The sequence below is a fragment of the Hipposideros armiger genome, unplaced genomic scaffold, assembly GCF_001890085.2.
Source record: "Hipposideros armiger isolate ML-2016 unplaced genomic scaffold, ASM189008v1 scaffold_423, whole genome shotgun sequence".
Taxonomy (NCBI): domain Eukaryota; kingdom Metazoa; phylum Chordata; class Mammalia; order Chiroptera; family Hipposideridae; genus Hipposideros; species Hipposideros armiger.
Window position 1 is genome coordinate 1,332,403 of NW_017731773.1, and position 27,851 is coordinate 1,360,253.

The 27,851-nt window shown below is 44.4% G+C and overlaps 2 protein-coding genes and 1 long non-coding RNA gene across 3 annotated transcripts in view; 2 read left to right on the top strand and 1 right to left on the bottom strand.

Moving 5' to 3' along the window:
• The window catches only part of CSNK2A2 (casein kinase 2 alpha 2), a 34,909-nt gene extending 26,749 nt beyond the window's left edge, over nucleotides 1-8,160 (top strand). Inside the window, exons 10-12 of the mRNA XM_019664484.1 lie at nucleotides 558-706; nucleotides 2,109-2,202; nucleotides 7,734-8,160. Coding sequence (XP_019520029.1) covers nucleotides 558-706; nucleotides 2,109-2,185 — 226 coding nt within the window. The 3' untranslated portion in view covers nucleotides 2,186-2,202; nucleotides 7,734-8,160. The remainder of the gene's footprint in view (nucleotides 1-557; nucleotides 707-2,108; nucleotides 2,203-7,733) is intronic.
• Nucleotides 2,968-15,220, bottom strand: LOC109394425 (uncharacterized). The gene is made up of 4 exons (XR_002126443.1): nucleotides 14,920-15,220; nucleotides 12,752-12,890; nucleotides 10,502-10,599; nucleotides 2,968-6,495 (listed from the first exon to the last, which is right to left on the bottom strand). It is a non-coding gene; the product is annotated as an uncharacterized LOC109394425 (long non-coding RNA).
• Nucleotides 15,221-15,351: 131 nt separating this feature from the next.
• On the top strand, nucleotides 15,352-27,161 carry CFAP20 (cilia and flagella associated protein 20). Its single transcript, XM_019664485.1, has 6 exons — nucleotides 15,352-15,700; nucleotides 24,211-24,290; nucleotides 24,969-25,080; nucleotides 25,687-25,875; nucleotides 26,190-26,300; nucleotides 26,726-27,161. Exons 1-6 carry the CDS (start codon nucleotides 15,617-15,619, stop codon nucleotides 26,729-26,731), a joined length of 582 nt encoding a protein of 193 aa, XP_019520030.1. The 5' UTR covers nucleotides 15,352-15,616; the 3' UTR covers nucleotides 26,732-27,161.
• Nucleotides 27,162-27,851: the final 690 nt, after the last annotated feature.

Consider the following 27,851-nt stretch of genomic DNA (forward strand, 5'->3'; position numbering starts at 1 on the left):
ACTTATTATAATGGAAAATCTTAGAAAGCCGTGATTCTCCTTTGAATAAGAGATAATTTCTTACTCTGTGTAATGGATTTTCTATAACAGAGCAAATTTTAAAGCATGCATTTAGGTACAGTACAATAGTGTTGAAAGTAAATGTATTGATAATTTTTAAACAGTATTTTATGGAACCTCCATGTTTCTGAGGCTAACTCTCTAAATATATCTGCTGAATAATAAAAATTACTGAGTCACTTCTGTGCCTCACTCATAATTGACTAAAAGCCTGGGACATAAAAAAATCATCTAGAAAGGTTCCACAAATTCTAAATCAGATGTAGAAGTTTTAATTAATTCTATTTGTCAGTCACAGAGCACTGTTTTCTTTGAGGAGCCTGTAGTCGTATCTTGGGGCGGGGTGGGGGTGGGGGGGCGGAGGTACCAGTAAGGAGGAGATGTAACGGGTCTGTAGTCAGCGCAGTGTTCTGAGATTTTGTTGGTGTTAGCCCTACTATGTAAGGATTCTTGTTGAGTTGAATCTCAGGATACTCACGCTTCCCTTTTCTTCTCAGACATTCACGGAAACGTTGGGAAAACTTTATCCATAGTGAGAACAGACACCTCGTCAGCCCCGAGGCCCTAGATCTTCTGGACAAGCTTCTGCGATACGACCATCAGCAGAGACTGACTGCCAAGGAGGCCATGGAGCACCCGTACTTCTGTGAGTCTTCAGGCGCTTTGCAGGGGCCTTGTTTATTAAAGGAAAAATTCTACCCTTTCTCTTTGAGGCCAGTCAAGAGAAAAGTAGGCATTTGGATTGAATGCCCTTGGATTGGGCCTCATTAGTTCTAGACTATTGAGATTACTTAGTAGATCTGTTTCTTGATCCCCATAGGTGTGTGTGTGTTCATCGCTGTCGCTTCCTTGAGTCTGGTCTGTTTGACCATTCCCCGTGACCCTGAGTTGATAGGTCACAAGTATATAAAATTTGTTTTCAAATATATACGTTTGTATGGAAACCTAATTAAAGATTTTTTTCCCCCTCAGAAAGCAAGTAATTAGTGGAAAATAATAAGGTAACCAATAGTATATTTTAAAGAAGGAAATGAGTTAAATAAATAAAGGAATTTGAGGAAAGGAAAGCAGGTATGGAAAGACCTCACTGAAATCCTGTCTGAATTACTGACTTCTTAGGTCCCACTTCAGAATTTGTGTATATATTCAGTTTATGTGGTTGCATATTGTTCTGCATGAATATAGTTCTCTCCACTAATAGATAAAGCACGTCTCACACTTCTTTCTTACCAGCAATGTGAGATGATTTAGTCCGGTCCGAGGAAACTGAGAATAAGGGAGGTTAAGTGACCTGTCTCAATTCACTATTTGAAATTGAGATGACAACTTTCAACTTGTCTGTTGCTTGACCAGTATGCTATCTTTCCTTCTTTTTTCCCCCCTTTGGAGATTGACTAAGTCTTGCCTGAAGAATACATCACTATATTTTATATGGTCTTGAACGTACTGGCCCATAAACATTAGACAGCACGTTTAAAAGGTTAAGTTCAATTCGATGTCTTTGTCTGGCACAGAAAGCTATTTTCATCCTTTGAGTTAGATTGAATTAAGAACACTAATGTTTACAGTATGTAATTCATGATCTGTCTACTTTTCTGAACACACCGCATACTTCTATAAAAAATGTTTTAAACTACTGTTGCTTAAAATTGGCTCTTCTAATGGCTCTTTTTATTAACCCTTTCCTCCAAAGTGCTTATTGCATATGCTTTGAAGAGATTGGGGGTTGGGTATTATGTTAATATTCAAGGAAAATAACACATAAGAAAATAAGTAGAAATTTTGAGCATTGGGAAATTAGTGTTTCAGGGCCACTCTTCTCCATGAATTTGTACTCTGAGGAAGTAGGAAGGCGTTTCCCCTGATGGTTTTCAGTGTCTGGATTTTCTGTAACCCTAATTCTGTAATTTCTGTTGCCCCCCGACCCTGACTCTTCCGGCAGTGTGCCTCTAGTGACCTCGCTGTGGAGGGGCTGGGTTTGTCGCGGTGTCCGCTCCCACACCGACCAGCCCTGGTTCTGCTCACTTCCATCCCGTGCTTTCTTGCAGACCCCGTGGTGAAGGAGCAGTCCCAGCCCTGCGCAGATAACGCTGTACTTTCCAGTGGCCTCACGGCAGCCCGATGAAGACTGGGAAGCGACGGGTAATGCGGCGTTGATGCTTGCCAATAAAACCAACCAACCAAACAAATCTTGAAGGAAAACTACAGTGTGATAAAAAGAAATTCTAGTCATTCCTTCTAAACGCAAAGAAGAGTAAAGACCTAAAAGTCTGTCAAAAAGAAAGAAACTCCCCAGTACTAGTCTGCAGGGAGCTGCCGCTCTGGCAGCGTGACGATGCACATAGTTCAGGATCTGAGGGCCTCTCCCTTTGGAATGCATGGGGGATAGAGACTCGGAGTTGTTGTGCAGTTACCTTTACTTAACAGGAGACCACTGTTGAATTAACACGTTTGGTCAACAAGCTCTGAATATCTGACTTCCTATCTATTCCACTGTGGTCTGGGTTTCCTTGGGTGAGATTCAGGCTCAAGTTTTAGCAACACGTCAGCAGCCTGTACTGACACACCAGCCTCATTTATGAAAAGGAGGTATTAAAACAGTGACAGTATTTTTTTTTTAAAGCTCTTTTACAAATTCATGTTTTATGTATTTTTTTATGACATGAGCTCTCTAGGAAATGTACCTCGTCCCTGCAGTTTCCTTCTAATTGTATTCATTTGGGAGTAAACTGCAGTCACTCTCACGAGTCCCCTTTGATGTCAGCAGACATCACTTTAAATCTTGTGATGCCGTGAATAGGTCCACCTGTCTCATCAGAAGTTAGATGCTAACTGAGTACATATCTTGGAGCTCACTGTAATCTTCGTTGATTTGCCTAACCATAAAATCTTGTTGCTTTTTGTGTAGCTTTTTTTTTTTTTTTTTTTTTGGCAGCCTTGTATGGAAACCTTACCATTTCCCAGCACACCCCTGTGTGTGCACCTACTTTAACTCTTCTCTCTAAAACAGACGTTTTGTTCACAACCATAACTAAAGCTGGAAGTCAGCCTTTAGGCAGGTCAGGAAGGGAGAAAAATGTCCTCTTAGAATGTATTAAGGAATGACCTATTGGGTGAAAAAAATGTCTTTTCCCCCACCCCCCTTTTGCCTCTTTTTGTCCCCATGAGAAATAATTTCCCACTTAATTTCCAAATAATCAGGGTAATCTGCATTTTTTAAGCTCTGATAGGTAATACATGAATGTGACAGCAGAGACAGTATGTCTCACGTGCAGAGACTGGAGTTGTGTGGGCAGAGCCAGCCGCCCCATAACCCAAGCGACCAAGGAGAACAACACAGGGGCCTGGGGAAGGAAGTGGGGCTCCGGGAGCAGGTATCAAAGCTTGGGACCCGCTGTGCTAGCCTTCACGTTAGCAAAGGAAGCTAGAGTTTGTTTTTAAAAATTAAAAATAGGGCTGATTTCATTTGGGGGACTTGTCACCAACATGGTTTGCAAGCAGTCCCCTCACCCCAGCTGCAGAGCCAAGCTGTGGGGACCTCACACACCTAGGCAAGAGCTAGAGGTGTCTACCACCACGTCACACTTTAGGATTTCTTTATTAACTATTTAATAATGCCATACATTTTAATAAGGTTAGATTGTTTGTTTGAAAGCATCTGTTTACATTCCATATTCCAATAAAAATCATATTGGTATTGGTAGCAGGTCCTATCTCTAAAAGTAGATTCTATTTTTGTCATTTGGTTGGTGGGAACTTAAAATACAAATAAAACTCTTATTGTAGAGTTGAACTTACAGATGAAAAAATAAAAATAAGATCCCAAAGCCAGAAAATGCATTCAGTTAAGGTTCTTATACCAATACTACCTGCCTGCATTGCACATTGTGTATATTAACGTATACATTTGTTCTACCTGAAAATTAAAGACAAGACGCGAGCTCTTGGCTGATCCTATATCGCTGTGTCAGGCAGCACAGCTCAGTGTTCTGGATTGTCAGAAGCCTTCTAATGTGCCCTGTAGGGCGACACTGAGCTGTTGGTTATTATCAGGGAGATGTGCCACTGTGTGTCTTTCCTGCCCCCTACCTCTCATCTCCTCCCCTGTCCCCTATGCCCTCTCCCAGCCCCCCACTGTTTTTTAAGTTGCCTGTCTAGACCAGCAGGGGGAGCCTACTGGAGGGTCCGGGTGAAGTGGCCCCAGTTTCTTTCCTTTGGGTCCCCAGAGGCAATAAAAGCATCTGGAGAAGAGCCAGGCGATTTACTTGTGCCTCGCTCTCCTTTGGTCATGATTTAATAGGTGCAAACACGCTAACCTGCCTGTCCTTGGGTTCTGTAACTGCAGCTTTAACACAGGAGTAACTCTTCCTTTTTATGCATAGTTTACTTTTCTACCACCTATGCTTTTACCTCTCTTCATGCCTTAGACATACAGCAGAACTGAGTTTAAAATACTCCTTTCTGAGTCTGGTCTTGACACCCAACTTGCTGGCTGACTGTGACTGTAGGTGGTTTTTTCTCAAACTGAAGTGAGTCCAGTCCAGACCTTTTTCTCTTTTTACCTGAGTTAGGATGGAGAGGGATGAGAGAGAATATATGTGTGTGTAGGAGCGGGAGTCTCGTCTGATTTAGACTAAGCTGTGGTATATTTACCCACCCACTGTCCTTTTCAGTCAGCGCATTTCGTAAATTCATCTCAGTAATTCTCATTAGACATTTTGTTCGCTTCATTACCTTATAACAGGTTAAAAGTGCCTATGATAGGACTTACTACTTCCTAAAGAAAAGCAAAAAAATGTGGAGAACAGGGTAGTGTTACACTGTCATCTCAGGTACTGCCTATGTTCAGGAACATAGACCTGGTATGGTGAGAACAGGAGGTTCCTATGCCAAATACAGATCGGTATATCAGTCTATTGACCACAAGTGAGCATAACTACAAGGTTTTGCCTCAGCTGAGAATTCCCATGGTGAGAACAGAACTGTTAATATTTTCATCTGTGGTTTGCTTGCAGTTCAGTCTCCCCTGGATCATATCAGTTGGCCTCCCATCCTATCCTGTCCCTGTGGCAGGCGACTGGGTGGGAGAAGCCATCAAATTATAACGCAGACCAAGCATTTCTGGGTCTTCTTACCAATTAGAGGAGTGCCAATGCCAGTTTTGTGGGGCACTTAAACATCACTCACTCCGCTGGGTCTCCTAACACGTTCTCTAGCACCTCGGTACTCACAAGGCTCAAAGCCAATGTGTTTCCTTGCAGCGAAGGAAGGTGCTCTCAGACTGATCAATCAGAGCTTGTAATCCCTCGGGGCTGGGAGAGAAGCAGGGTCGGGGGCTGTTAAAAGAAGGGAACCGGAACCCATAAGAGCCAACAGGTCGAGCTGGAGGGGAGGGAACATGACTTCAGGGGAGAAAACTAGGGGGCATGGAGTTCATGTTCTGGAATGTGCGCTGAGGTGGGCACTGCCCCTGGATTGGTTCCAGTGGGGCTGGAAGGTGGTGCTCTCGCTGAGGCCGTGGGGTCTCAGTCTGCGCCTACTCAGGGAAATGACAGGTTCTCCCAGGAGCGGCATTCATGAGGGTGGAGGTAGATTTATTGTGGGACACAAACACCAACTGGAAGAGTTCTCATATGTGCATCGAAATGGGCCTCAGGGTTTCCTTTCATGCCAGTGGAGATGAAATGATTTGTTTAGAAACCTGTGTTACTACCGCATGAGCGTCCACAGGAAAAAGCAGACTTCCCTCCTAGACGTAAATGGGAGTGAATAGGAACTGATCAGAGTCAAGGCCATTGAAATAGAAACCCTTGCGAAAGCGCAAAAGCAGGGTCCACATGAGCACACAAGAAACCAAAGTTTGTCAGTGACCTTCGTAAATCTGAGATTGGATAATGTCCTGCCTTTAAAATCTAACCCCAGGGTGGGAATGGGGGAGGGGAGGTGGCGGGGATACATCTCGCTAAGGAGACCAGTAATAACGCGCGCTTTTGAGCGACATGGATGTGGTAATGAAAATGACCACAAGCAGGGGTGTACAGGCTGCAGAAAGGGATGCGATGGGATTACACAGGTGGTGCGTACTTCTGTGTAGAGACTCAACAATGTGCTACAAATGTGATACTTAATCCTGAACTACATGTACTGAGGATTGTTTAAGAAAAAAAAAAAAACTTTCATTGAATCAATAAATTAACAGTTTTTCACTTGCTGGCTTTTCTTGCTGTAAATGGTGACTGAGAGGTTGGGACAGAAGTCTTGGCACCCAGTGGAAAGCTTGGATAAATCTTCAAGAACCATGGAGCCGACTTTCCTTCTGTTCGCAGAAAAGCAACACTGCCTGCTTGGTGATCCTTTATAAGTGACTTCAAAGACAATTGGCCACCTCTTTGTATCACTGGATGACTGATGATGTATAATTTCCATGCTGCTGTCCTTAAGGGAAAGAAAAATGCAATGTTAAATCCTGTTTTCATAAATAAAAATGTTGGTTATCACCAGCCTTCCCAAGTGGGAGACCAGCCACTGCTCTGAGGACCATAAGCTTGTGTTTCCTGACTTGGGAGGAGAGGAGGGATAACTCTTGAACTGCGTGTGGCGGTTGCATTTAACCACCTTGGTGTGAAAACTTGCCTTTAGCAGGAGGTGGCACTGGAGTGCGTGGTGGTGGGGATCGTTGTGTTTCTTGGTTCTTGGTGCTGAATTGCGCCCCTCAGACACCTGCTGCTTGGGATTGGCCTGTTGTATTGCACGACTTTGACCTTTGTGGCAGCGTCTTCTGCAGTTGCGAGAATCTCTCCCCACCCTGTTCCTTGCAACACTGTCAGGCACATGCTAGTGCTTGGCAGATGGTGGTGTCTTGAATTAGTGTGCTCCCTCCCTTCTCCCCTGGCTGGGCCTTCTGTGGGGCTGGACACTTGGAAATCAGTTGCTGAAGTGCTTAAAGGTACAGAGTGGAGTCGTTTCTTAACCTTGTGCGCCATGCGGTCTCAAATAGTAAGCAGTAGAGCCCTTTACCCAGAGCAAGTTTTCACATGAGATGATGTTTCTGTGTGACAGCATCCCAGGTGCATAGCTCTAGCTCTTCCCCTCGGGGCTGTCATACCCATCTGAGACAGCAGCCAGAATGCTGCTGGCGTCTCACCACCCACTTCACTGTGGGCCCTGCCAGGCAGCCACTTCCAGGGGAGAGTTAAAAATATGAGCCCCCTCTGTGCTGTGTAATAGTGGTGTCAGCCCTTTCCCTGTGTAAATACAGTCATCTAATTCTTAGTCCCAAGCTGTCCTCAGTAAATCGGATAGGTCTGATGGAGACCTACAGGTGGACCACTGAACTTGTAGCTTGGCCTGCTGAGTGGTCAGCGTCCTAGACGTGATAGAAGGGGAAGACACTGGGTCACACACATGGTGTCCAGAGCTTTCCCCTGCTCTCAGAAGGCCGTGCAAAGACTGCCTCTGTTAGTGCTGATCAGAAGAGGAAGGAAGAGGGTACTGTTTGGAACCTGAAATCATAGTTCTTACTAGGTCTTCCACAAAGTGGCATGGGAAAGTCAAGCTGGCGTACTATTCCCAGCCCTCCAAAAGAAGGCAGCCCCGCACAAGTGGACACCTATCCTCACTCCTGGTCAGATTGATTAATGCCATCTTTCCCCTCCTCCCATCTCTTTCCCCAGGTCTGTTGCGGTTCCTCTCACTTTTCCATAAGCAGAACAAGAACCAAATCAAACGTCTTAACGTGTGTAGAGAGATCACGTGCCGTGAGCAGACACAAAACGGTGGCAGGTTTGGCGAGCACGAACTAGACCAACTGAAGGGCAGCCCACCACCGTATATCAAACCTCACTTCCGAATGTAAAAGGTTCACACGCCTTTGGCTTCCTGTTGACTTCCTCCTGACCCAGAAAGCATGGGAAATGTGAAGGGTATGCAAAGCGGTTGTTGGTTACTGTGGCTTCCCCGCGCCCCTTGTCCGGTGGCCGCCTGTTTTTCCAGCAGACCACAGACTCCACAGCGGGGAACGGGGACATATATGGCATGATGGGCAGTTACATATTATAATTTTAAAAGTATATATTATTGAATAAAAGGTTTTAAAAGAAATGTATGGAGAGTTTTCAGTATGGAAGGGGCCATTAACCAAGACCCGTGGCCACAGAAGACTGAGTGAAACAGCATTCATTCATGCCAGGGTCTGGCCAGAGGAGGGGTAGTCCCGGAGGTGAGGAGGGCAGGTTTTAAGGATGCAGTTGACAGAGATGAGAAGTTGAAGGGGACAGGGAGCTAATCCTGGGGAAGGGGCAGGTGATTCAAGGAGACTCGGTGAGCCAGGAAAGCACGGCGGCTTTGTCCTGAACACGTCCATCCTCCCTTGCCGTCTCCCAGGGCAGGTGAGTCACCCAGCAATGTCGGTGGTAGATAAGTGTCACCTCTAGTGAACTCAGGAAGGTGCCTTAGCCCCTGTGCTGGCGTCTCCATTGCACTTCCCGCTCCTGTCCGCTCTCCCCATGCCCCCTTCTGAACATGCATCTTAGCTTGGAGGGCGTTGAGTCTTTTCTGGAGGCAGGGAAGGGATCTGGGGTCCCGGGTCCAGATCCAAGGGCTGCTGCTGATCACATTCTGAAGCTCCCATGAGCTGAGAGGAGAAGCGGCCCCCTCAATGTGAAAGGATGGAAGAGAAGCACTGGTTGTATTTGTTATGTGGACAAAACGAGACTGTTTTACAAAGGAGGCTTCGCTGGCTCCCTCGGTCCTCCCCTCTAGGACAGCTGTGCCACAGGGAAGTAAAAGCGACAACCTGTGACTGCCCAGCCTGGCCTGACTGTGGCCTGCGTCTTCCCACTGCCTGAAAAGAGCAGAGAGAAGTGCCAGGCAGACCCTAGTGTTCGGGCAGCTGGATGGGGCACCCACTAATTCACAAAAGCCACTTGGTCTGCAAGACATTGCTTTCTCCCGTCTTCTCTGCTGCTTGTCCTGAACAGGTGCCTGGGAACCCAGGTGTGGATCCCCTCCAGCTCAGTTTTTGAAGCAATTATGGGGGAAAAGCAAAGAGGCCCCTTAGGACCATCACAGCGTCACGGTGTCCCTGAGCCCAGCTTCTGTGGTATCCAAGCAGTTCCTCAGGTGTGGGAGCTCAAGATTGCATGTCCCCGGATATCCGAGTGACAGCCCGGCCCGCAGGCCCACCGCCACCAGTCTGTAAGGCTAATGTGGGACTGAATGGACGGACTTGGTAATTTTCCAGCTCCATCACCGGCCTGGTGTTCTCAAGCAGTCTCTCTCGTGAGGCCCCTTTGACTTATGGCTCTGCAAATTTCTGTTGGTCCCCCAGATCTCTGGGACAGAATCTCAGTACCCTGTTAGAATGAATGTGTTCCAGAAGCTCCTGTGGACGTGGTGCTTCGTGTGTGCATGTTTATCTGCATAGCATGTTATCTCCGTGTTGGCACGGGGTGTTCAAGGGTCTTCCTGGATGGGAAGGGTCTCTTCGGAGCAGACACATGGTAGTTGGCTTGGGAGATCTTTAGATGCCACGCAGAACTTGAACGCTAGCTTTGTCCAGGTTCCCTCCTCAACCAAGGCGCTCTTTAACTTTCCTGTGTGAAAGTCTTGTTTTCCAGGAACCTCTCAGCCAAGATAATTTTGGTTTTTGTGGATGACTGTTGCTCGGTGGCAGAGCGCTTGGTTGTAGAAAGAAGGAAAAGGAGTTTTTTCTTAGGTGGTTTTGACCTTGATAGAGGGAACAAGGAACCTGCTAACCCAAGACCAATCTAATGCTCATCCACACGTGCTTGGAAATTCAGCACATCAGTTCACATCTTCAATAGTCCTGCTTGTGTGGGTTTTTCAAAGTAACACTTATTGAATTTTCCTGGTTACCAAAAAATATATGCTCATGGTAAAAAGTGCATGTTACATAAAAAAAAATAATGAAAGCCTCCCCCTGCCCCCCAACCACATACACACATGTACAGAAACTTGCCTTCCTTGGAGGTCACCATGGTTAAATGTGGTGTTTACCTTTCAGTTTTTTTCCTGTGCATTTACTAACATTTTTAACTATAATGACTTTTCTTTTTTACAGAAATGTAATCAGACTCAACAGTCTTTTTCTGCAACTTGTGTTTTCACTTGTGAAAATCTGACTGTGTTAGCATGTATGGATCTACCTCACCCCTTTTCGTGGCTGCATAGTATTCTGTTACACAATGTGCTGCAGTGGAAGCAACCCCTTATTAATAGACTTCCCAGTACTATTAGCACAATTTCTGCGATGAACACATTTGCACATATATTTGTGAGATAAAATGAAAAGAACTGTGCCACATGATTTTCTATTTTTTCTTTTCTTTTTTTTTTTTTTTAGAAAGGGCATTGTTATGATTCAGAGAAAGCAGTCTTCCATCCCTTCTCTCACTGGTTTAGGTTGGAACTTTGATTTTACCTTTAGTCATGGAATTCGTGTGGGGGTTCTGTTGAGCACGTGGGGCATGGTGCCCAGGGTCTATGACTTTCCAGGGGCCCACAGAAATGTTTTGAGACCTGAAAAAAAATTAATGTCTCATAATTAGTGAAGAGTCACAATCACAAAATCAAATAATTTCCAAAGCAAATTCTAAAGATCTTTTTGAAAAATTACAGGAAAAAAATTATCTTGAATATGAAAAAATGGCTGCCTTTTAATATGTTTGCAATGCTGTGGGGACGCTTTCAAAAATAAGCAATGCAGAGGGTTGGCAAATGTTTTAAAACATCCCTGGCCAGAGGGGCTGGGTGGCAGAATGGATGAGCAACCCTCTGTAGAATATTCCACAAGCTGTTAAAATAATGTACATTTCAAATGCATTGTGCTAAGTGAAGAAGCCAGATGCAAAAGGCTACCTACTGAATGATTCCATTTATATGACATTCTGAAAAGGCAGAAATGTAGGGATGGAGAAGAGTCCATGGCAACCAGGGGTTAAGGGGGCGTTGGTGGAAGAGAGGGTTTGACTAGGGTTAGCATGAGGGAGTTTGGGGGTGATGGAACTGTTCTGTATCCTAAGTGTGGTGATGGTTATTATGACTTGGTGCCTTTGTCATAACTGTACACCAAAAAGAGTACATTTTACTGTAAGTTTTAAAATAAAAACTTGAAAATAACGCTGTGCAGGGGCCCAATGGAGTCCCATTTGAACTTCATCCTCAGATTAGCAGGAGCCTCCTCATCTGCCCACCAGTAGCTCTTCTATTGATGTCATCAGGGCTGATGGTCTTTGGACATAACCACTGGAGCTGGGATTCCGTGGTCTTCCATCTGCCAGCTAAATGCCCCAGTCATTCGGACATTCTCCTATCTTTGCTGTCAGCTAAGAAGGGGTGATTCTCCACACAGCTCCTCATCTCACTGCGATTCCTCCCCAACCCATCAACAAGGAGGGATGAAGAACAAACTCCGCCTTACAGTGTGTGTCAAGTCCCTTGTGTCTCTTGGAGGGCAGGTGCTCTGAGTTTCTGGGCTTGGACATGAACAGACACTGTCCACTGGGTTTTAGCACCTGACCAGGGCTTTTGTGCACTGAAAGGGATTCTTATTGTTCCTGGTGTTTTAAATAATATCTTAGTTATTAAAGCTGTACATTTAAAAATCTAATTTGTCTTGTGTCTTTAAAATCAACTTACAAATCTTGTTATAACTACTTGGTTTGGTATATAAATATAAACAATTATTTTGCTTAATCTTTGATCAATGCTCAGCTCATCCAAAACTTAATGGGTTAAACTATAAACATTGCTCACACACTTAATCTGGTTTCCTTAGACATTTCAGAGTCACCCACATATTTAATCTAATTTGCACCAACTTCCAATAGCAAATATGAAAGCCCGAAAATCTGACACAATCTTCCTAAGCATTCAAATACAATATCTAAGTCTAAACTCAGATATAACAAATCAAAATCTTTCATTCATTGTTTGCAAACTTCATTAACATTTTTAGATATTTTTAAATTAAAATATCACAAACCTAATTTCAAATTCCTTTAAGCATTTCAAATTCAAAGGGTCAGATCCTCTAATACCTTATCTTAAATATTTCAAGTATCTTAAATAATGAACAAAATGTCCCAATAATCAGAAACTTATTCCTCATTTTGACATGGATTACTGATAGAATGGGTTTGATTTACTTGCCATAATCTCTGTGTGGGTTTTGACACCCCGTCGAGGTGACATATTCAATCTAGATGCAGGACTGTGACTTGTCCCTGGTCAGAGATTCTGGGCTGGGCACAGGACTGGTTGTTACTTCTGTGATGGTTTTACCCAAACTGCAGGTTAAGAATCAGCCCCTTCTTGTAGTAATGGGATTCCCAAGACCACCACATATCTTGCACCTCAGTCGATTACTTTTCCTCGTCTGCAACTTTTAATGGTTTGATTTGTATCAGTTGAGTTTCTGTACCCACTGCCCAGACTGTAATCACTTTACTGCATTAGATTCTGTTCTTTTATTATTTTTTAAAACGGAATCATCTCCCCCATTCTAGTTGTATAATCATGGAAGGAAGCAATTTATTAGCAAGATTTTTCTTGCGTTTTGTCCTTAACATGCCTTCATGTTGATGAAGTGAAAATAATCTTGAAATACAGTGTTTAATGCGTGTTTCTGTGAGAAACATCTGTAGTTTTAGGTTAATTTGGTCTACATTACCTTTGAAATGAAGGTAAATGTCAGAGGTGACCATTTGACTCCTTCTGTTCATCCATCCATCCATCCATCCACTGTGTGCCTGTCATGCTGGTGGTACTGTGCTGGGGGCTGTGACACATGCACAGAAGACAGTCTGCACCTGGAAGAAGCATGCCAACATCAAGTCGACGTGTTTGCTAAACAGTAATTTATGTTCTCCAAACATTTGATCAAGCAAGTTTTATGTAGCAAAGGCCATGATAACAATACACTTTGAACCTCAACATAAGGAGCAATACAGCTCATGTGGACATTCACTGAGAATGAGTAGTTAGAAGTAAGCACTTTCCTTTTCCCCCATCAGCTTGCTCATTGACGGGCTATCTTATCAGGGCACTTAGGCCCACACATGCTCAAGGTATTTCCATTTTAACTGGGGAGACTGCATGGTTAATGAGAGAAATGTGAGCAGGCAAATGGAATAGGTGAGCCCTAATTCTGAGCAGAAGATCTCTATTGTCTGGATGGGTCTGGAGCTGCTGAGGCCAGGACAGAGTCTGTGCTGGGCCTGCAATGACCAGGAACCCCAAGTCTGTGACTCATTCACAGATTCAACATTTACTTACTGCATACCCATTTTTTTGCAGGCATTTGGTTTGAGTACTGGAAATACAAGCAAAACAGGTCAAATTCCTTCTCTCAGAAGCTCAAAATCAAGTGCAGGGAGACAGACAATAAATATCTATATAGACTATCAAGTAGTGATATGTGCCATGAAAAACTAATAAAGCAGGCTATGAGGAAATAGGGTATGGGGGTGCTACAAAATTATTTTCACTGCCCACCACTCCACCCGGGCAAGCACTGATCATTTTATTGTCTTCATAGTTTTGCCTTTTCCAGAATGTTACTCAGACAGTATATAGCCTTTTCAGATTGGCTTCTTTCACTTAGTATTGGCATTTAAGTTTCCTCCATGTCTTTCCATGACTTCATAGCTCATTTCTTTTTAGCACTGAAGAATAGTGCCCATTATTATAATCCATAACTATTGTCCATTGTCTGAATGTACCAGTTTATCCACCTACTGAAGGACAGCTTGGTTGCTTCCAGGTTTTGGCAATTATGAATAAAGCTGCTGTAAACATCCATGTACAGGTTTTGGTGTGGACATAAGTTTTCAGTTCCTTTGGGGAAATACCAAGGAGTGGCATTGCTGGATCCTATGGTAAGTGTATGTTTAGTTTTGTAAGAAATTTCCAAACTGTTTTTCAAAGTTGTTGCACCATTTTGCATTCCCACCAGCAATGAATGAAAGTTCCTGTTGCTACACATCCTCACCAGCATTTGGTGGTGTCAGTGTTCAATGGAACAGAATAAAAAATCCTGCAATAGGCTCAAGTGCACATGAAAATCTAATGTATGATAATTGTGTATCCCCCTAGGATATTTTGAAAAATGGAATAACAAGGGATAAATTGTTCACTGGCCAAAAGTATATAGTCCCCAGAAATCATTCAAAAATAAGTTTCATATAAAAAGTTTTGACTTTCTACTGTAATATGATCCATATATTAACACAACCCCCGCGTCCCCCCCCCCCATGTCTGGAAGTTCTCCCTCAATTGTTCACAGGGTTGCTGTGAGGATTAAATTATTTAATAAAGGGTAAGGCGCTTAGTATAGTGCTTGACACATAATAAATGCTCAATTGATGTTAACTATTGTTAGCCCTTATGATGAAGTTAGCTGCAAACTCTTTTTCTATCAGCCACAATACCCACCACAGGCCTTGGCACCAAGTATAATATCTAGGTAGATGCTCAGTGGTCTTCAACATTTTGGATTTCTTCAACACTTGAAATATCATAGCTTATTTTATGTCTTTAAAAAATATGTTCTGAGTGTTGATTTAAAAAAACAAACAGAACAGCTGTTGCTTCAACTTAACCAACTTGACTTTATTGTTTAATTTTATTAACGTCTGCTTTCACCTTAATGCTCAGGCTTTCTTGTTTTCTAATGCATTTAAGGAGATAAATTTTCCTCAGGAGTGTTGCTTTGACTACATCCCACAAGTTAATACACGTGGTGTATTCATAGCGACCCTGTTAATAATTAAAGCAACGATGCATATAAGGCGCTTAGCTCAGTTAGTGATTAATACCGGTTAGCTGCTTTAATCTTACCTTGTACTCGGCCAACAGCATTTATTTGGCATTCGCAGGATACCAGGTAAACACTTGCCTAGCCATGCCTCCTCACCCGCCTCTCTCCACTTCTCTTTTGTGCGTCTAACTTCTCCTCGCCCCTCAGGGGGCGGGGCTTGATCTTCACGCCTCGTGACCCCTCCCCCCGCCAGGTTCCCATGACGACACCACACAGGTATAAACAATACATGCCCATATCCTCTGTCTCCTTCCGCTTCCAAAAGCAGCTCAGAGCTACGATGGGAAAAAATAGCCCCTCGGCCCCGGAGTTCTCTGCGCGAGGAGGCGGAACTAGGACGGGTTTAAGAGCAGAAGGAACAGGAAGTCCGTGCGCCTGTGGCGGGATTGGACCCTGCGCTCACAGGGGGCGGGCTCAAGTAGGCGGAGGGATCCGTTTTAAGAGACGGGCGGCCCACCGCCTCCATTTAAGACGGGCAGAGTGGCGCGAGCGGCAGTTACTGTGGCTTCGGTCTTAGTTTGGGTTGTTCCTCGTGGGAGTTGAAATTCACGGACAGAGTTCCCTGTGTCCAAATCCAGCTGTCGGTGGCTGCCGGTGCGGAGCTCAGCAGCGCAGCATCCCTTGTTCGGACCAGGATCGGCTCCTTGTTTTACCTTCGCCACTTGGTGCTCATATCTAGGTCGCTGCGGCGCGGCCGAAGAGAAGGCCGCCTGCGAGATGTTCAAAAACACGTTCCAGAGCGGCTTCCTCTCCATCCTCTATAGCATCGGCAGCAAGCCCCTGCAGATCTGGGACAAAAAGGTAAGGGACTGGGGGCGGCGGTGGGGCAGGGTGCAGGGCCGCGCTCCCTCCTTGCCCAGAGGCTGGGGACCGAGTGGCGGGTAGTTGTGTCGTGTAGGGGACCTGGGGGGAGGCCAGGCGGTCGCTCCGGTGTCCTGTCCCCAGCCTGATGTGACTGAGGCGCGAGGTGGGGGCGTCGTGTAAGCACAGGGTAACATGTGGGAAAGGCCTGGCTGGGGTGTAAGTGTCCAGGGTAGTGATGTGCTTACTAGGTCAGTGGTCCCTCGCTGCAGACTTGACCTGGTCAGTCAATTCCTCTGAGCTGCGGTTTCCCCATTTTATAGTGGGGTTGATCGTGCCTGTCTCATAGCGTGAAATTCATCAACTTCCTTGAGGTTGTTTTGGAAACATAGATGAAAGGAACTGCTGTTCATTAATTTAAAAAATATTTACTGATATTTTGTGCCAGGCACTGTGCTGGGCACTAGACACAGACAGAGCCTTTGTTCCAGGCTCCCTTATAGACCCACAGCCAGAACCAGTTTGGCTTTAACTTGTTTGCTTCCCTCCTTTTGCAGATTCCAAATAAGTCAGAATGTGGTGGCCTTTGGCTCCTGTTCCCCACACACCTTGTGACTTGGGGTCTGTACTGTGCCTTCAGTGCCTGATTTCTCCATCAGGAAAATTGCAAAAAATGGTGATACAGTCTTGTCTGGATTAATGAGCTCACAGCCAAACACAAGCCTCATTGTCTTCAGGCATCCACAGGATGATACTTCCACGGGCCCCAGGAGATGAGGACCCCGTCCACTTTTTGGAGATGTTGAGTAGGGTGCCTGTGTGTCTAGCAGCCTGTGAGTTAGTTGGTCTGCATTTTATTCCATTGGTATTTCATTTCTCATGCAAATTCCCAGACAGCTGTACCCTTTTTTGAATATAAGTCAAGATAGGCTATATAACAGTATAGCCTATGAAGCTATAACAGTATTGCTCTCCTTGGGGGGAGAATGAAGAGAGGTGGTATGTTGAATAGTGTTTTTATAGAGGTGGGTGTGGAATAATCTAAATAAGCAGTGTATTGGTGATGAAGCCAAGAATTTTGGAATTCATTTCAGAAGACAACTTTTTTCCGTTATCCAGATGAAAGTTTGGGGCCTCATAGAGATTGGGAGAGAACACGGACAGCCTTCTGCCTGTCACCACTGGGGAATTCAGCATCCTGAAAGCAGCTTTGAGAGTGATGTGCTCATAATGTCATTTTTATGACAGTTGAAAGATTTGAATATAATGAGTTTGGGCCCTATGCATATATGAAAAATCAGACCAACTGCCCTTTCACAATGATTCTACCCACAAGCTAGAGTTGATGCCAAGAGTCTTACACAGGAAAGCAGTTCCTTAACTTTTTTCCTACAGTACTGAGGTTTTCAGTTGCATGATTTTGTTCACGTCAGGATAAAACATTATAAACTCTGATATTGCACCTCTACATAGAGAACCCGGATTAAGTGTACCAGGAAACGCTTAAGAGCTTTGTAAGGCTTCCCAGCTGTGGCTTGACTTAGTTATGGGCTGTCAGAAGAGTGAGGAGAGTGACCTTGCTTTCCAGTTGAACTTGGAATTATAACAAAGTGTCAATATAAAGCAATTTAACTAGAGAATGGGACTTGATCTAAGGGGAGAGGTTTTCAGAGCAGGTCAGAGAGCTTGGTAACACTGAAAGAATTCCAGTGGTAGGGAGGCCTCCGCATTTCTGTTAAGTAAAAGTTATCAGAGTTGCCCATTTTAACCCTTCTGGGCTTCATCTATAGTGTGTTTTATTTTTCAAATGCAGCTTTTTTTTTTTTTTTGACTAGTCCACATGTTTACACATGGAATATAATAGCAAAGTAACTATGGTGCCCTGTGTCCCTTAACAACACCACTAGAGGTCGGATGGTACCCTGATGACATAAACACATGTGAAAACGTTAGATCGACTGGCAGGGTTACATGGAATAAATTAAACAGACATTTTGGCAAAGAACACCTTTAGAAGAATATTCATTTTTAGCAAAATTCTTGAAATAGTGAAAGTTAATTATGTTTCTACACTTCTTGTTTAGACTAGATTGAAAAGTGTTTAGCAGTGAATTTTTTCCCCTGAGAAAAGGGAAGGGAAGGGAAGGTTTGGGGCCAGATGCATAAGCTTTGTTGTATGCGTGCCTTTTCTCAGCTCTGTTATAAAGTCCTCAGAAAGTTGGGAATCCAGTCCGGTCGGGGGAAACACTAGGAATTGATCTGCTAATCAAAGATTTATTGAGCAACAACAGTTAAGTGACAGATATCGTGTAGATTTGGAGAGATACAAGGTTAGAGAAGATATTTTCCCTGCTCCCGGGAATAAGGCAAAGTTGTAATAAGGTCAGAACTTGATGGAGAGAGGGAAGGACTGTCCACATTATCTAGAAATGACCCTGATCTTTGCCTGCCACGAGGTACATATTGGCTGTAGTACCTGTTTTTAGTTATTATTATTATTTTTTTTATTTTTTTTAAGATTTTTATTGGGGAATTGGGGTGATGGGAACAGTGCTGGGGAATTGGGGGAAGGGGAACAGACAAGTTGCTGTCCTTTTGTTCTTCAGTCTAGTTGTGGAGGACGTTGCTTCACTGGCCCAAGTTGGCACCATCATTGCGCTCTTCCCGGGCGAGGCAGATCAGTCGCCGGCTTCTGGACGGCCGCTCACGCTGGCTGCTGGCTACACACGGTAGCCCATGGCAACCCACTGCCACAGGGGCTGCAGCCTACGCCGTCGCCGGCAACTCACAGCAGCCCAGCTCCAGGTTGAGCTGTTGTTCAGCATCTTAGCTGTGGAGGGCAGTGTCACTGGCCCTCATATGTGGGATCCGAACCGGGGCCCTCTGGCGTCCCAAGCCAGTTCTTAACCATCGCGCCACTCGGCCGGCCCTAGTTATTATTTTGATTCACAAAACTTTGCTGTTTTTTTTTCCTGAGTTTATAGAGAAAGATTTTGTAATTTGTTTTCTGTGAAGAAGAATCTTGGAAAAATTAGGTTTGGTTTCTCTTTAAGCTCTGTGTCTCCTTATGAATATGAGGAGTGAATGTCATATTTAAAATACCAGTGAATTTGCAAATTCTATACTTGTGGGTGTGGTTATATTTATAACACCTGCGTCTATGCAACACTCTGAGGTTCACAACCCCTCTCCCCATCTCGTCTCACAAATCCCAACCTAAACCTTGTTTCATTTGGAGCCTAAGTGAAGTATGTCCTACTAGACTACATGTTCCTTAAGGGGAGAATGGTGGCTCACCTTGAAACCCCAGTGCCGGAGTGTGAGCGGACACGTTGGCTTTATGTCCTGGCTCTGTCTATGTCCTCCACTGTGTAAACTTGGCAAGTACTTAACTACTCAGTTTCCTCATCTTGTAGTAGTGCCACCTCCTTCTCATGGTTATGGAGATTAAATGAAGATGTATAGAAAAGGCTTAGCAACAGAGTTATGGCATATAGTAGATCGGGGGACGGAGGACAAGAGTAAAAAAGAAGTTGAATTGAGCCCAGTATTCAGATGCCTAGGAATAGGAAGTACAGTAAAACCGGACTTCTGAAATTACAGCAATTTAGTCATTGTACCATGGCCTTCCCATCCAGAGCCCTAACACGGTTGGTGCCTGCTTAACCCGTTCTCAGGCTCCCCTTCACCCAGGCTCCCCTTAGCAGTGACCTACTGAGCTGAAAGCAGTCCTGTTCCTTCTCACCTGCAGGCTTTTGTACTTGCTGGGCCCTGGGCTGGGATCCACTCCACCTCCACATTCCTCTCCAGGGCACAGCTTACAGGCACTTGCTCGGGTTAATATCCATCCACTTATAGAACCTCTGCTTTTCATCATACTCATCGGACCTGAAATTAGCCTCTTAAGATCTGTATTCCTGGCTAGACTGTAAGCTTCCTGATAGAGACCGTTGTTATTTTTCAGACCAAGAGCTCAGGGGAAATTAGGGGTTTCTTAATGTTCCCTTAACTTCTGGGCCCAGCAAGTATTAATTCATTAAAGGACGTTTATGTGTAATGTAAACATTACTTCTGGTTTGTAAAGAAAATACCAGGAAGTTCTATTCCTACTTATGCCCGTGTAAAGCATCATTTTCAGCCTTTACTGGTAATACCCTTAAAAGTCTACCAGATGAAAATGTTAATTCACACACGCTTCTCTTTCTTGCCTCTCGCCTTGTCTTTCTCTCAGCTGCTGCTGACCCTCCCCTATTCCCAAACTAAATATTAGAACCAGAGTTGTTGTGGTTGTTGCTGGATAGTATTAGATTCCCATTCCCGGTTCCTAATTTAAAAAAGGAATAAAGTCTCCTGAAAAAAAAGTTCCCGCACCCTAGATTCTAATGTTGTTGGTCCACGTTAAACTGACGCAATTTCCAACAGTAGAATTGAGAGCACTTGGACAGGAAGGTAGTAAAGCTATTTCTCAGCCTTTCCCTGGGTCAGTCTGACGAAACTCTTCATTATTCTGAGTAGCAGCCTTGACTGTAATTGGGCGAAGGCCTGGGTTTTAGTTGCGCTTCCCCTTTCAGGGCACTGTTATGGAGAGACTGTGGGCGATGCACAGAACGGTCCTGCCTTTAACTAAGGGGTCCTTGTATTGCCCAGAGTTGCCTGTCTGCTGTCTGGATAGTCCCTGTGAAGTGGAACAAAGGATAGGAAGTCTGGCCCATCGGAGCCTGCAAGGCCCAGGCCTGCAGTCAGAGCTATGCCCAGTTCTCCCACAGAGGTCGCCCTCTGCCTGTTTTCTAACCCAGAGCCCAGCCCCTAGCCCAGAGCAGAAACGGCCCTGCTGAAATGGACAGCTCTAATGGCTTAATGTAAATTGGAACATGTGTCATTAAGACTAGGATGCCAGATGGCTGAGGGCTCAGCTGTCTGCCAGGATAAATGGGTGGAGCCAGAAAAAAGGAAAGTGGGGGTGGGGAGTGGATACAACTCGCGTTATTTTTAAAGCCCTTGTAGAAATACAGAGCATGGGCCGGCTTCCTCCCTATCCCAGTAGTATTTTTTTCCCTCAGCTTGACCCTCCTCCCTGGGGCTTACACTGAAGGGAGGGGAGAAAAAAAAAAACCAACAGTGTTCTTTATTAGTTGCCCCAGCAACCATGGAAAGCCTGGGAGAGTGATTTCAAGAAAGGCTTGATGGTTCCCTTCTTCGTGGCTGCAGAGGCTGAGAACCATTCTGATTTGTAATTGTCAGCAGCCTGGGTTCTGAAACTCCTAAGTACTTCCAGCTCATAGATTGGGGGGGTTGTCATGAAATATAAAAAATGTAAAGTTGGCTTTATTTACTTATTTATGGAGGAATAAAACACTTGTAGGCTACGTTTTGATAGTGGAAATGTGTCATGAAATAAAAAAAGTATAAGTAAAAAATAATTGGCACTTTCTAATTTAGAGAGGAAATTAAAATAAAACCTGCTTTAGTCATGAGCAATAAATGCTGACCAGTTCATTTTATCTTCGAAGCCAGGCCTGCCTGGTGACCTCTGAACTGGAAGGAGCTAGAAAAGGAAGTGGATGCATTCTGAGGAGGGGGGTTGCTTCCTGGAAGACCTTTACCATTTAAAGCGGTGACAGCCAGATTGCCAGGTTAGTTAAGAAGCCTTGCCCCAAATTGTCCACCCCCTTTTCCCCTTTCATCCTAGTTTCAGAGACTCAAGAAGAGGTTTCGGGAGGTTTTCCACCCTTTAAGTGTTCATATCTCTGATTAATTGCACCCCCATCCCCACCCCACTATTTTCTCTCAGTGACTGCATTTGCAGCTCTTCGAACTTAATAAAGGAGAGAAATCATAATTTACTAACAAATCAACTTAATTTGATTTCCAAGCTCTGGCAGATTGTGATATGAGAATACTTGTATTTTTCTTCTCTGAGGACTGAACTTTCTTCTTGGGCAAAGCTCTACTTAGCTTGTCTCACCACCAGCCAGGTTAAATAAAACTCTAGAAAGAGTGACAGGCATTCCTTTGAAAAAGCTGCCTTGTTTCCTCTGAGTTCTCTTGTTTTGGGGCTGCGCTATTTAATTTTATAAGAATTTAATTTGCGAGTGCAGTTGCTGATGTGTGGCCTAAAGAAACTTCTCTTTAGGAAGTTATGGAAAGTCCACCTAATAGCAAGCTAGCCTCTGAGGCAGAAGCATAGGAATACACACCGTTTGTCTTGGCTTCCAGTCTGTTGGCTTCGGCACGGTGTCAGGCATTGTTTTCTCCGGTAAAGACCCAAATAGTCGGATTTGCTAGAGTGAAGTCATCTGCCGCAAACTTTGAGATGGACAGAGGCAGTTTCCTATTCCTCCCTGTGAAACCTGGCTGGGCTTTCTGGAGCTGAGGGAGGCTCCTTGTTGACTCTGGCCCAGAGACCTTTGGGATTATAAGATTTGCGGCAGTGCTTTCAAACAATGTTGGGTAAAGTGCAGCATGGCACCTTTTAGCAGCAGTAGCCCCCGGGCCCTGATTACTTAATCCTTTCAAGTTAACCATCTGTTTGAGTGTTGCCTTATGTACCCTTTTTAAAAAGAATGAAGTTGTATTATGTACAGAGAATAATTAGTGGTATGTTACAAAATTAATGGTCTGCATCTTGTTAGAATACTGCTAGCTCTTATCTATGTGACTGTATCACATTATTTGGAAATAATTTCTTGATGAATTTCTCCTTCACCACTTCGGTGGGGAGCGTTTATGTGGGGAATGAGGTGGGTAGTGTTGGCATGTGCTACACAGGCCCAAGCCTTTGTCCTCTTAATCTCCCTTGGAAAGAGGCCTAGAATCCAAAGCAGGAGGGCACTGGGTGTCACTAGCTTTGTTTGAGAAGACTTCAATGTAGCATTTGTGTCTTGAGAACCCAAGAAATGCTCCATGTGCAGAGAGGTCTGGTGCCCATGCACCCAACATTCTGCCTCTGACAATGGGTACCAAGAGACGATTTGTGGGAAAGCGTTCTTCCTGCTGGCAGCTGCCCGGGCTTTGTGACACGCCCCAGGAGCTCTGGCTTCCTGTCATAGTGCATGGTGCGTATGTTATCCAGGAATTTTTTTAAAAATCCTCCTTGAAACTATTCATATGTGCCAACTCTTAGGGTGACAAATTCCAGAAGTCAGCAAATATTTGAATGCTTGCGTTATGCCTACCACAGTACTAAGCATCGTAGATGCAAACGGTGCTTATTACTTCATCCCTACCTTGAGCTTGTGCTTCTAGAAAAAGGTGGGCAGTGACATCAGATGTCACCTGGGTGACACCAAGCACACCACGAGTGGATCAGGTTCATGGTAACAGAGCTCAGAGACTGATTTCTAAAAACAGAATGACATAGTATTAATAATCTATTTTGAAAAATACAACTGTCAGACAGATTCGAACCCGTATTCTCTCCCTTATGCAAATCTAATGGAAAGCCAAATGACTGTCATTGACGATGACAGCCCAACACAGCCATTTTCACTATTCCTAGAAAAAAAACCATGTTTGTCTTCTGATGAAGCCTGTTCTGAATCTGGTTGATCTTTTTCATGTGTTAATACATTCAGGCCTAACAGTCCAGCCCCATCTCAGAAGTATCTTTGTACATCTCTGCTCTGTCCATATTAGGTGCTTAAGAGTTTATAGCTTGAAGATAATTCTTCCCTACATATTTTGGGAGGAGGAATCTGTATTGAATATTGATTCCTTCTCATCATGTACCGCCTACATACATATGCAGCAAACAATACAAAACAATGTAAGATGAAGTGCTAAATGATGCAGTCTGGACTACACGAACCAGAAAAACAAACCTGAGAGGAGAGAGGTTGGTGAGGACCAAAAATGCCAAAGAAGGCTTCTGTGCGTGGCACAGATGGGACTTGAGTTCACACTTGAGAAAGTAGAAACTTAGGGAAAAGAAGATAAGGAAGCATGAAGGTCGGAGTAAACCTGGGGAACAATGCTTTCAGTTTTTGGCTGCCCCCTCCTTCTCAGTGCCACTCAGCATTTGGCCTTTCTGCTAAAGAAGCATGAGGCAGTGGGGCCTGGCTGTTAATCCCGAGTCTCTTACTTAGGAGCTGTCATTTGCACTCCTTGCGTGTCAATATCCACATCTGTAAAGTGGAAACAATACCGTGTACCTTGTGGTTTTTGTTGTTGAATTAAGTGAGAGAATATATATGAATGTTCTAGTGTGTTGTAGGTACTTAGTAAATGTTAGCTGAATCTGAGTTGAGTTGATTTCTTTGGGAAGAAATTTATCCTGATTTACAGATCGCCAAATTACCTGCAATTCCTGTGGTGGTTGTTGGGACCCTGTATATGGCGGTAGTATCATGGTTTACTGACATACAAGCTTCAACATAACATGTCACAAACTTCTATGTTATGCCTCTTGGGCCACCGTAGTTTTCTTTAAATGGTCTCATTCAGCCTTCAGAATCTTAATAAACTTGTTGCCAAATACTTCAGTACTAAACTGTTTAACTTTTTTCTTATAGGTGCGGAATGGCCACATCAAAAGAATCACTGATAATGACATCCAGTCCCTGGTGCTAGAGATCGAAGGAACGAACGTCAGGTAGGCTGCCACTCCGTGTTCCCAGAGACGGTGTACTGTGTCAGCATCACCGAGGTGAATGGCGCAGCCTGCAGAGCCAGCCTGCCTGGTAGGAATCCAGCTCTGCTACTTAGAGCTTATCCTGGGCAAGTTACTTAATCCCCTCGGCCTTCATTTTCTCATCTGTATAATGGGGATAATAATAACCTTATGGGGTTATTGTGAAGATTAAATAAGTGAATATGTATAAAACACTTAGAATCTGCTTGGCACATAGTATGCACTATGTAAGTATTAGCCATTATTATTAATATTTAACCAAGGTGCGTGTATGGCAGGGATGTGGGGGGATGTTGCACTGCTCATCCAGTGGGTGGCCACTCTGGTTTTCAGGGCCACAGGGGCTTCGTTTTGGTTTTCTATCAATTGTTGGTTCTCTTGGACCAGAACTGAATCTTCTCTCAATGGAAGAACTTCCTCAGATCCACTGGTCTGGCTTTGCTTTTCAGATATTTTATTGTGTGAAGCTTTTGTTTCAGAGCTGGGCATTTTTCAAAGCATCAGCTGACTTAGGGGCTGAGGGATCTGGGTCCTTTAGATCTGCCTTCCAGTTTGTCCTCTTAGACCGTGTGTCATTGCTGTGCGTGCCACAAAGGGAGAGTTTAGTAGTGTGTTTACTTGTATTTCCTCTTTCTACAGCACCACATACATCACATGTCCTGCAGACCCAAAGAAAACACTGGGGATTAAGCTTCCCTTCCTTGTCATGATTATCAAAAACCTGAAGAAATATTTTACCTTTGAAGTACAGGTAGGTTTGTGCACATGACTATTATACACTCTTGGCTATATGACAGGTATCCTGTCAACGTTTAGGGAAAAAGTGGCCCTAGGAGAGTATCTTTATCCTTTTGTATGTCTTCTTTTCTGGCTCTGCTATACACCTGATTCAGCCCTTATGATGATGACATAAATGTGGTATTAGAATCATAATTTAATGCCAGGTTTTTAAAGAAACACAGTAAGCTTCTAGAAAATCTGATCAATAGCCACAAGATTTTAAAGCTTAAGGGTTAGAGTAGTGTCCATTTGGGGAGTAACCCTTTAATACTAGGTTATTGTAGGTCTCTATTTTAGTATTTTTTAAAGGGGAAAATGTTTATGAAGTTATTCTGTGGTCTGAGAGCGTGATGAGTGTGTCATACATCATAAGCAGCTGGTGTTGTCTTGGCAACAAATAAGATAAACTTGCTGCTCCCAGGCCATCTGTATCCAGTGTGACCTGTGTCTGGTCTGTTTATCCTCCCCTGGGTTCAGCCTTGGGAAACTGGGCTGCGGGAGTTCAGGTTCCTGCCTTACCAAGATCGTTTGCGTCTTCCAAGATGGAGTGACTGTGACTCTTGCTTACATTTCAAAGGTACTAGACGACAAGAATGTGCGTCGGCGGTTTCGGGCAAGTAACTACCAGAGCACCACGCGGGTCAAACCCTTCATCTGTACCATGCCCATGCGGCTGGACGACGGCTGGAACCAGATTCAGTTCAACCTGTCGGACTTCACTCGGCGAGCATATGGCACCAATTACATTGAGACTCTAAGAGTGCAGGTACTGGGAGCCCCAAATGAGAGAGGGGGACGCTCCGTTACTGGCTTGTGTGCCAAGTGACAGAACAGTGTGGGTTTCTGGCTCAAGTTCCCAAGTTACTGTCCTGTGGGCTTTGACCTCAGAGGGCCCAGGACATAGGATTCTCAGATATGGTGGGAGAATGTGGTGAGCAGAGTCGCCCAGGCCCAGCCGAGGAAACGCCAAAGGGATGGAGCTCTGACAGCACCATGGAGGAGAAGGGGGCCTCTAGGACAGTCAGGAAATGAGGAAGGGCAGTCATGTTTAATCTCTTAGACTAAGTATTGCATCCACAGATCCATGCCAACTGTCGCATCCGACGGGTTTACTTCTCGGACAGACTCTACTCAGAAGACGAGCTGCCCGCAGAGTTCAAACTCTATCTCCCAGTTCAGAACAAGGCAAAGGTGAGCCAGCCTTCCTCTGAGGAAGGCCAGACAGTGAGTTGGGGAGGCTGTGTGCTGGCAAGTGCTCTATTCTAAGAGTTCAGCTGCGGAGCCTCTCTGTCGACATGGAGAATGGAGCACCCTTCCATCGTAAGATCCTGTGTCTCCTCCATAATCAGCACGAGTCGGGGTGATCCTGTGAAGTGTTCTGTTACTGCCCCCTCCACCTGCACAAGCTGATCCTCCCCCTCCTCACAGCCTTCCATGCGAGCCCCTTTATCAGCCCCAAACGGCCTTCCACCGATCGGTCTCCTCTGACCTGCCTGCATTTCCCGTGGCTCAGCCTCCCCTTCAGTGTCACAGGGGTAGGGGTTAGTGGCACCGATCAGCTATTCTCTAGTAACTTAAACTGATGGTCTTTTCTGGTGTTTTTTTTTTTCCTCCAGCAATAACTGGAATGCAACTCAAGGGATAGACCCTGGTCCTGACGCTCAGTTTAAAAAGGAAACTACCTGGAGGACAATGCAAAAAACAAATATTTGTATTAGTTCACTATGCTGTGTTCTTTTATCTACTACTTGGTGTCCCCTGTCGCGGACACCAGTGACCATGCCGTAATGCCATAATTGCATCGTAAGTACAGTGGAGGATAAGCCGCGCTTTGGTATGTGACGGCTGGAGTTGACCCTGCTGCCGGTTCCAGTGTGTAGGGAGATCCACTTACCATGAACTTAGAGAATTAAAGATGCCCCGTAAGGCAATTTCAGACCAATATTTCTTCCTACAGTTTGTTCTTTGTTTTATACCTTATCTAAATATATGTACATGCTGTGTAATACTCATAATCTGGAAATGAATAAAATGTTATATTCTTGGTTTGTACATTTGTTCTCAGTTTGTATCTTTTTTTAATGGTGACATTTCTCTTGCCTCTGTGGTATGAAAAGAGAACTCTTTCCAAAGCACATCCCATACATGCATGCTGTGAAAAAGCTTGCAGCGAGCACGAAGAGGAAGATCTATAGATACTGATTGGAGCAACTTCCAAGAGAGACTAAATGGAAAAGAACACAAATAGTGTGTGACTGTTAGAGGCATCTTGCTGGGGTTGGTTGGGTCCTCAGTCGAGCTCAAGACAAAATGGCACGTAGTCCAGATTGTTGTAGTCCAGATTGTCCTTAAACACCTTCTGAAGGTGTCCTATTGGAGCCTCACACCCTTCTGTAACAATCAGCACGCCTAGCAACCCTTAGCATTGGCACAGGGCACCATTTCCCTGGTTGAGCTCCTTGCATTTAGGACTTAACAGGAAAAATGTTTCTTTAAACACTCCAATGACACGAGAACTGAAACCTTGTACCACTTGCCCCATGCACACTTTTTTAAAAAATATTTTTTTATTTTTCAATTACAGTTGGCATACAATATTATATTAATTTTAGGTGTACAACATAGTAATTAGACATTTATACTGCTTACGAAGTGATCACCCTGATAAATCCAGTACCCATTGGACACTACATACATACTGACTATATTCCCCATGCTATACTCTACACCCCCTTGACTATT

What these genes read in the sequence shown, in the direction of transcription:
- CFAP20 (XM_019664485.1), top strand. Translation starts at nt 15,617, where the DNA reads ATGTTCAAAAACACGTTCCAGAGCGGCTTCCTCTCCATCCTCTATAGC. An exon ending in TGCAGATCTGGGACAAAAAG is followed by an intron (nt 15,701 to 24,210) that starts GTAAGGGACTGG and finishes TTTTTCTTATAG; the next exon opens with GTGCGGAATGGCCACATCAA. An exon ending in ATCGAAGGAACGAACGTCAG is followed by an intron (nt 24,291 to 24,968) that starts GTAGGCTGCCAC and finishes CTCTTTCTACAG; the next exon opens with CACCACATACATCACATGTC.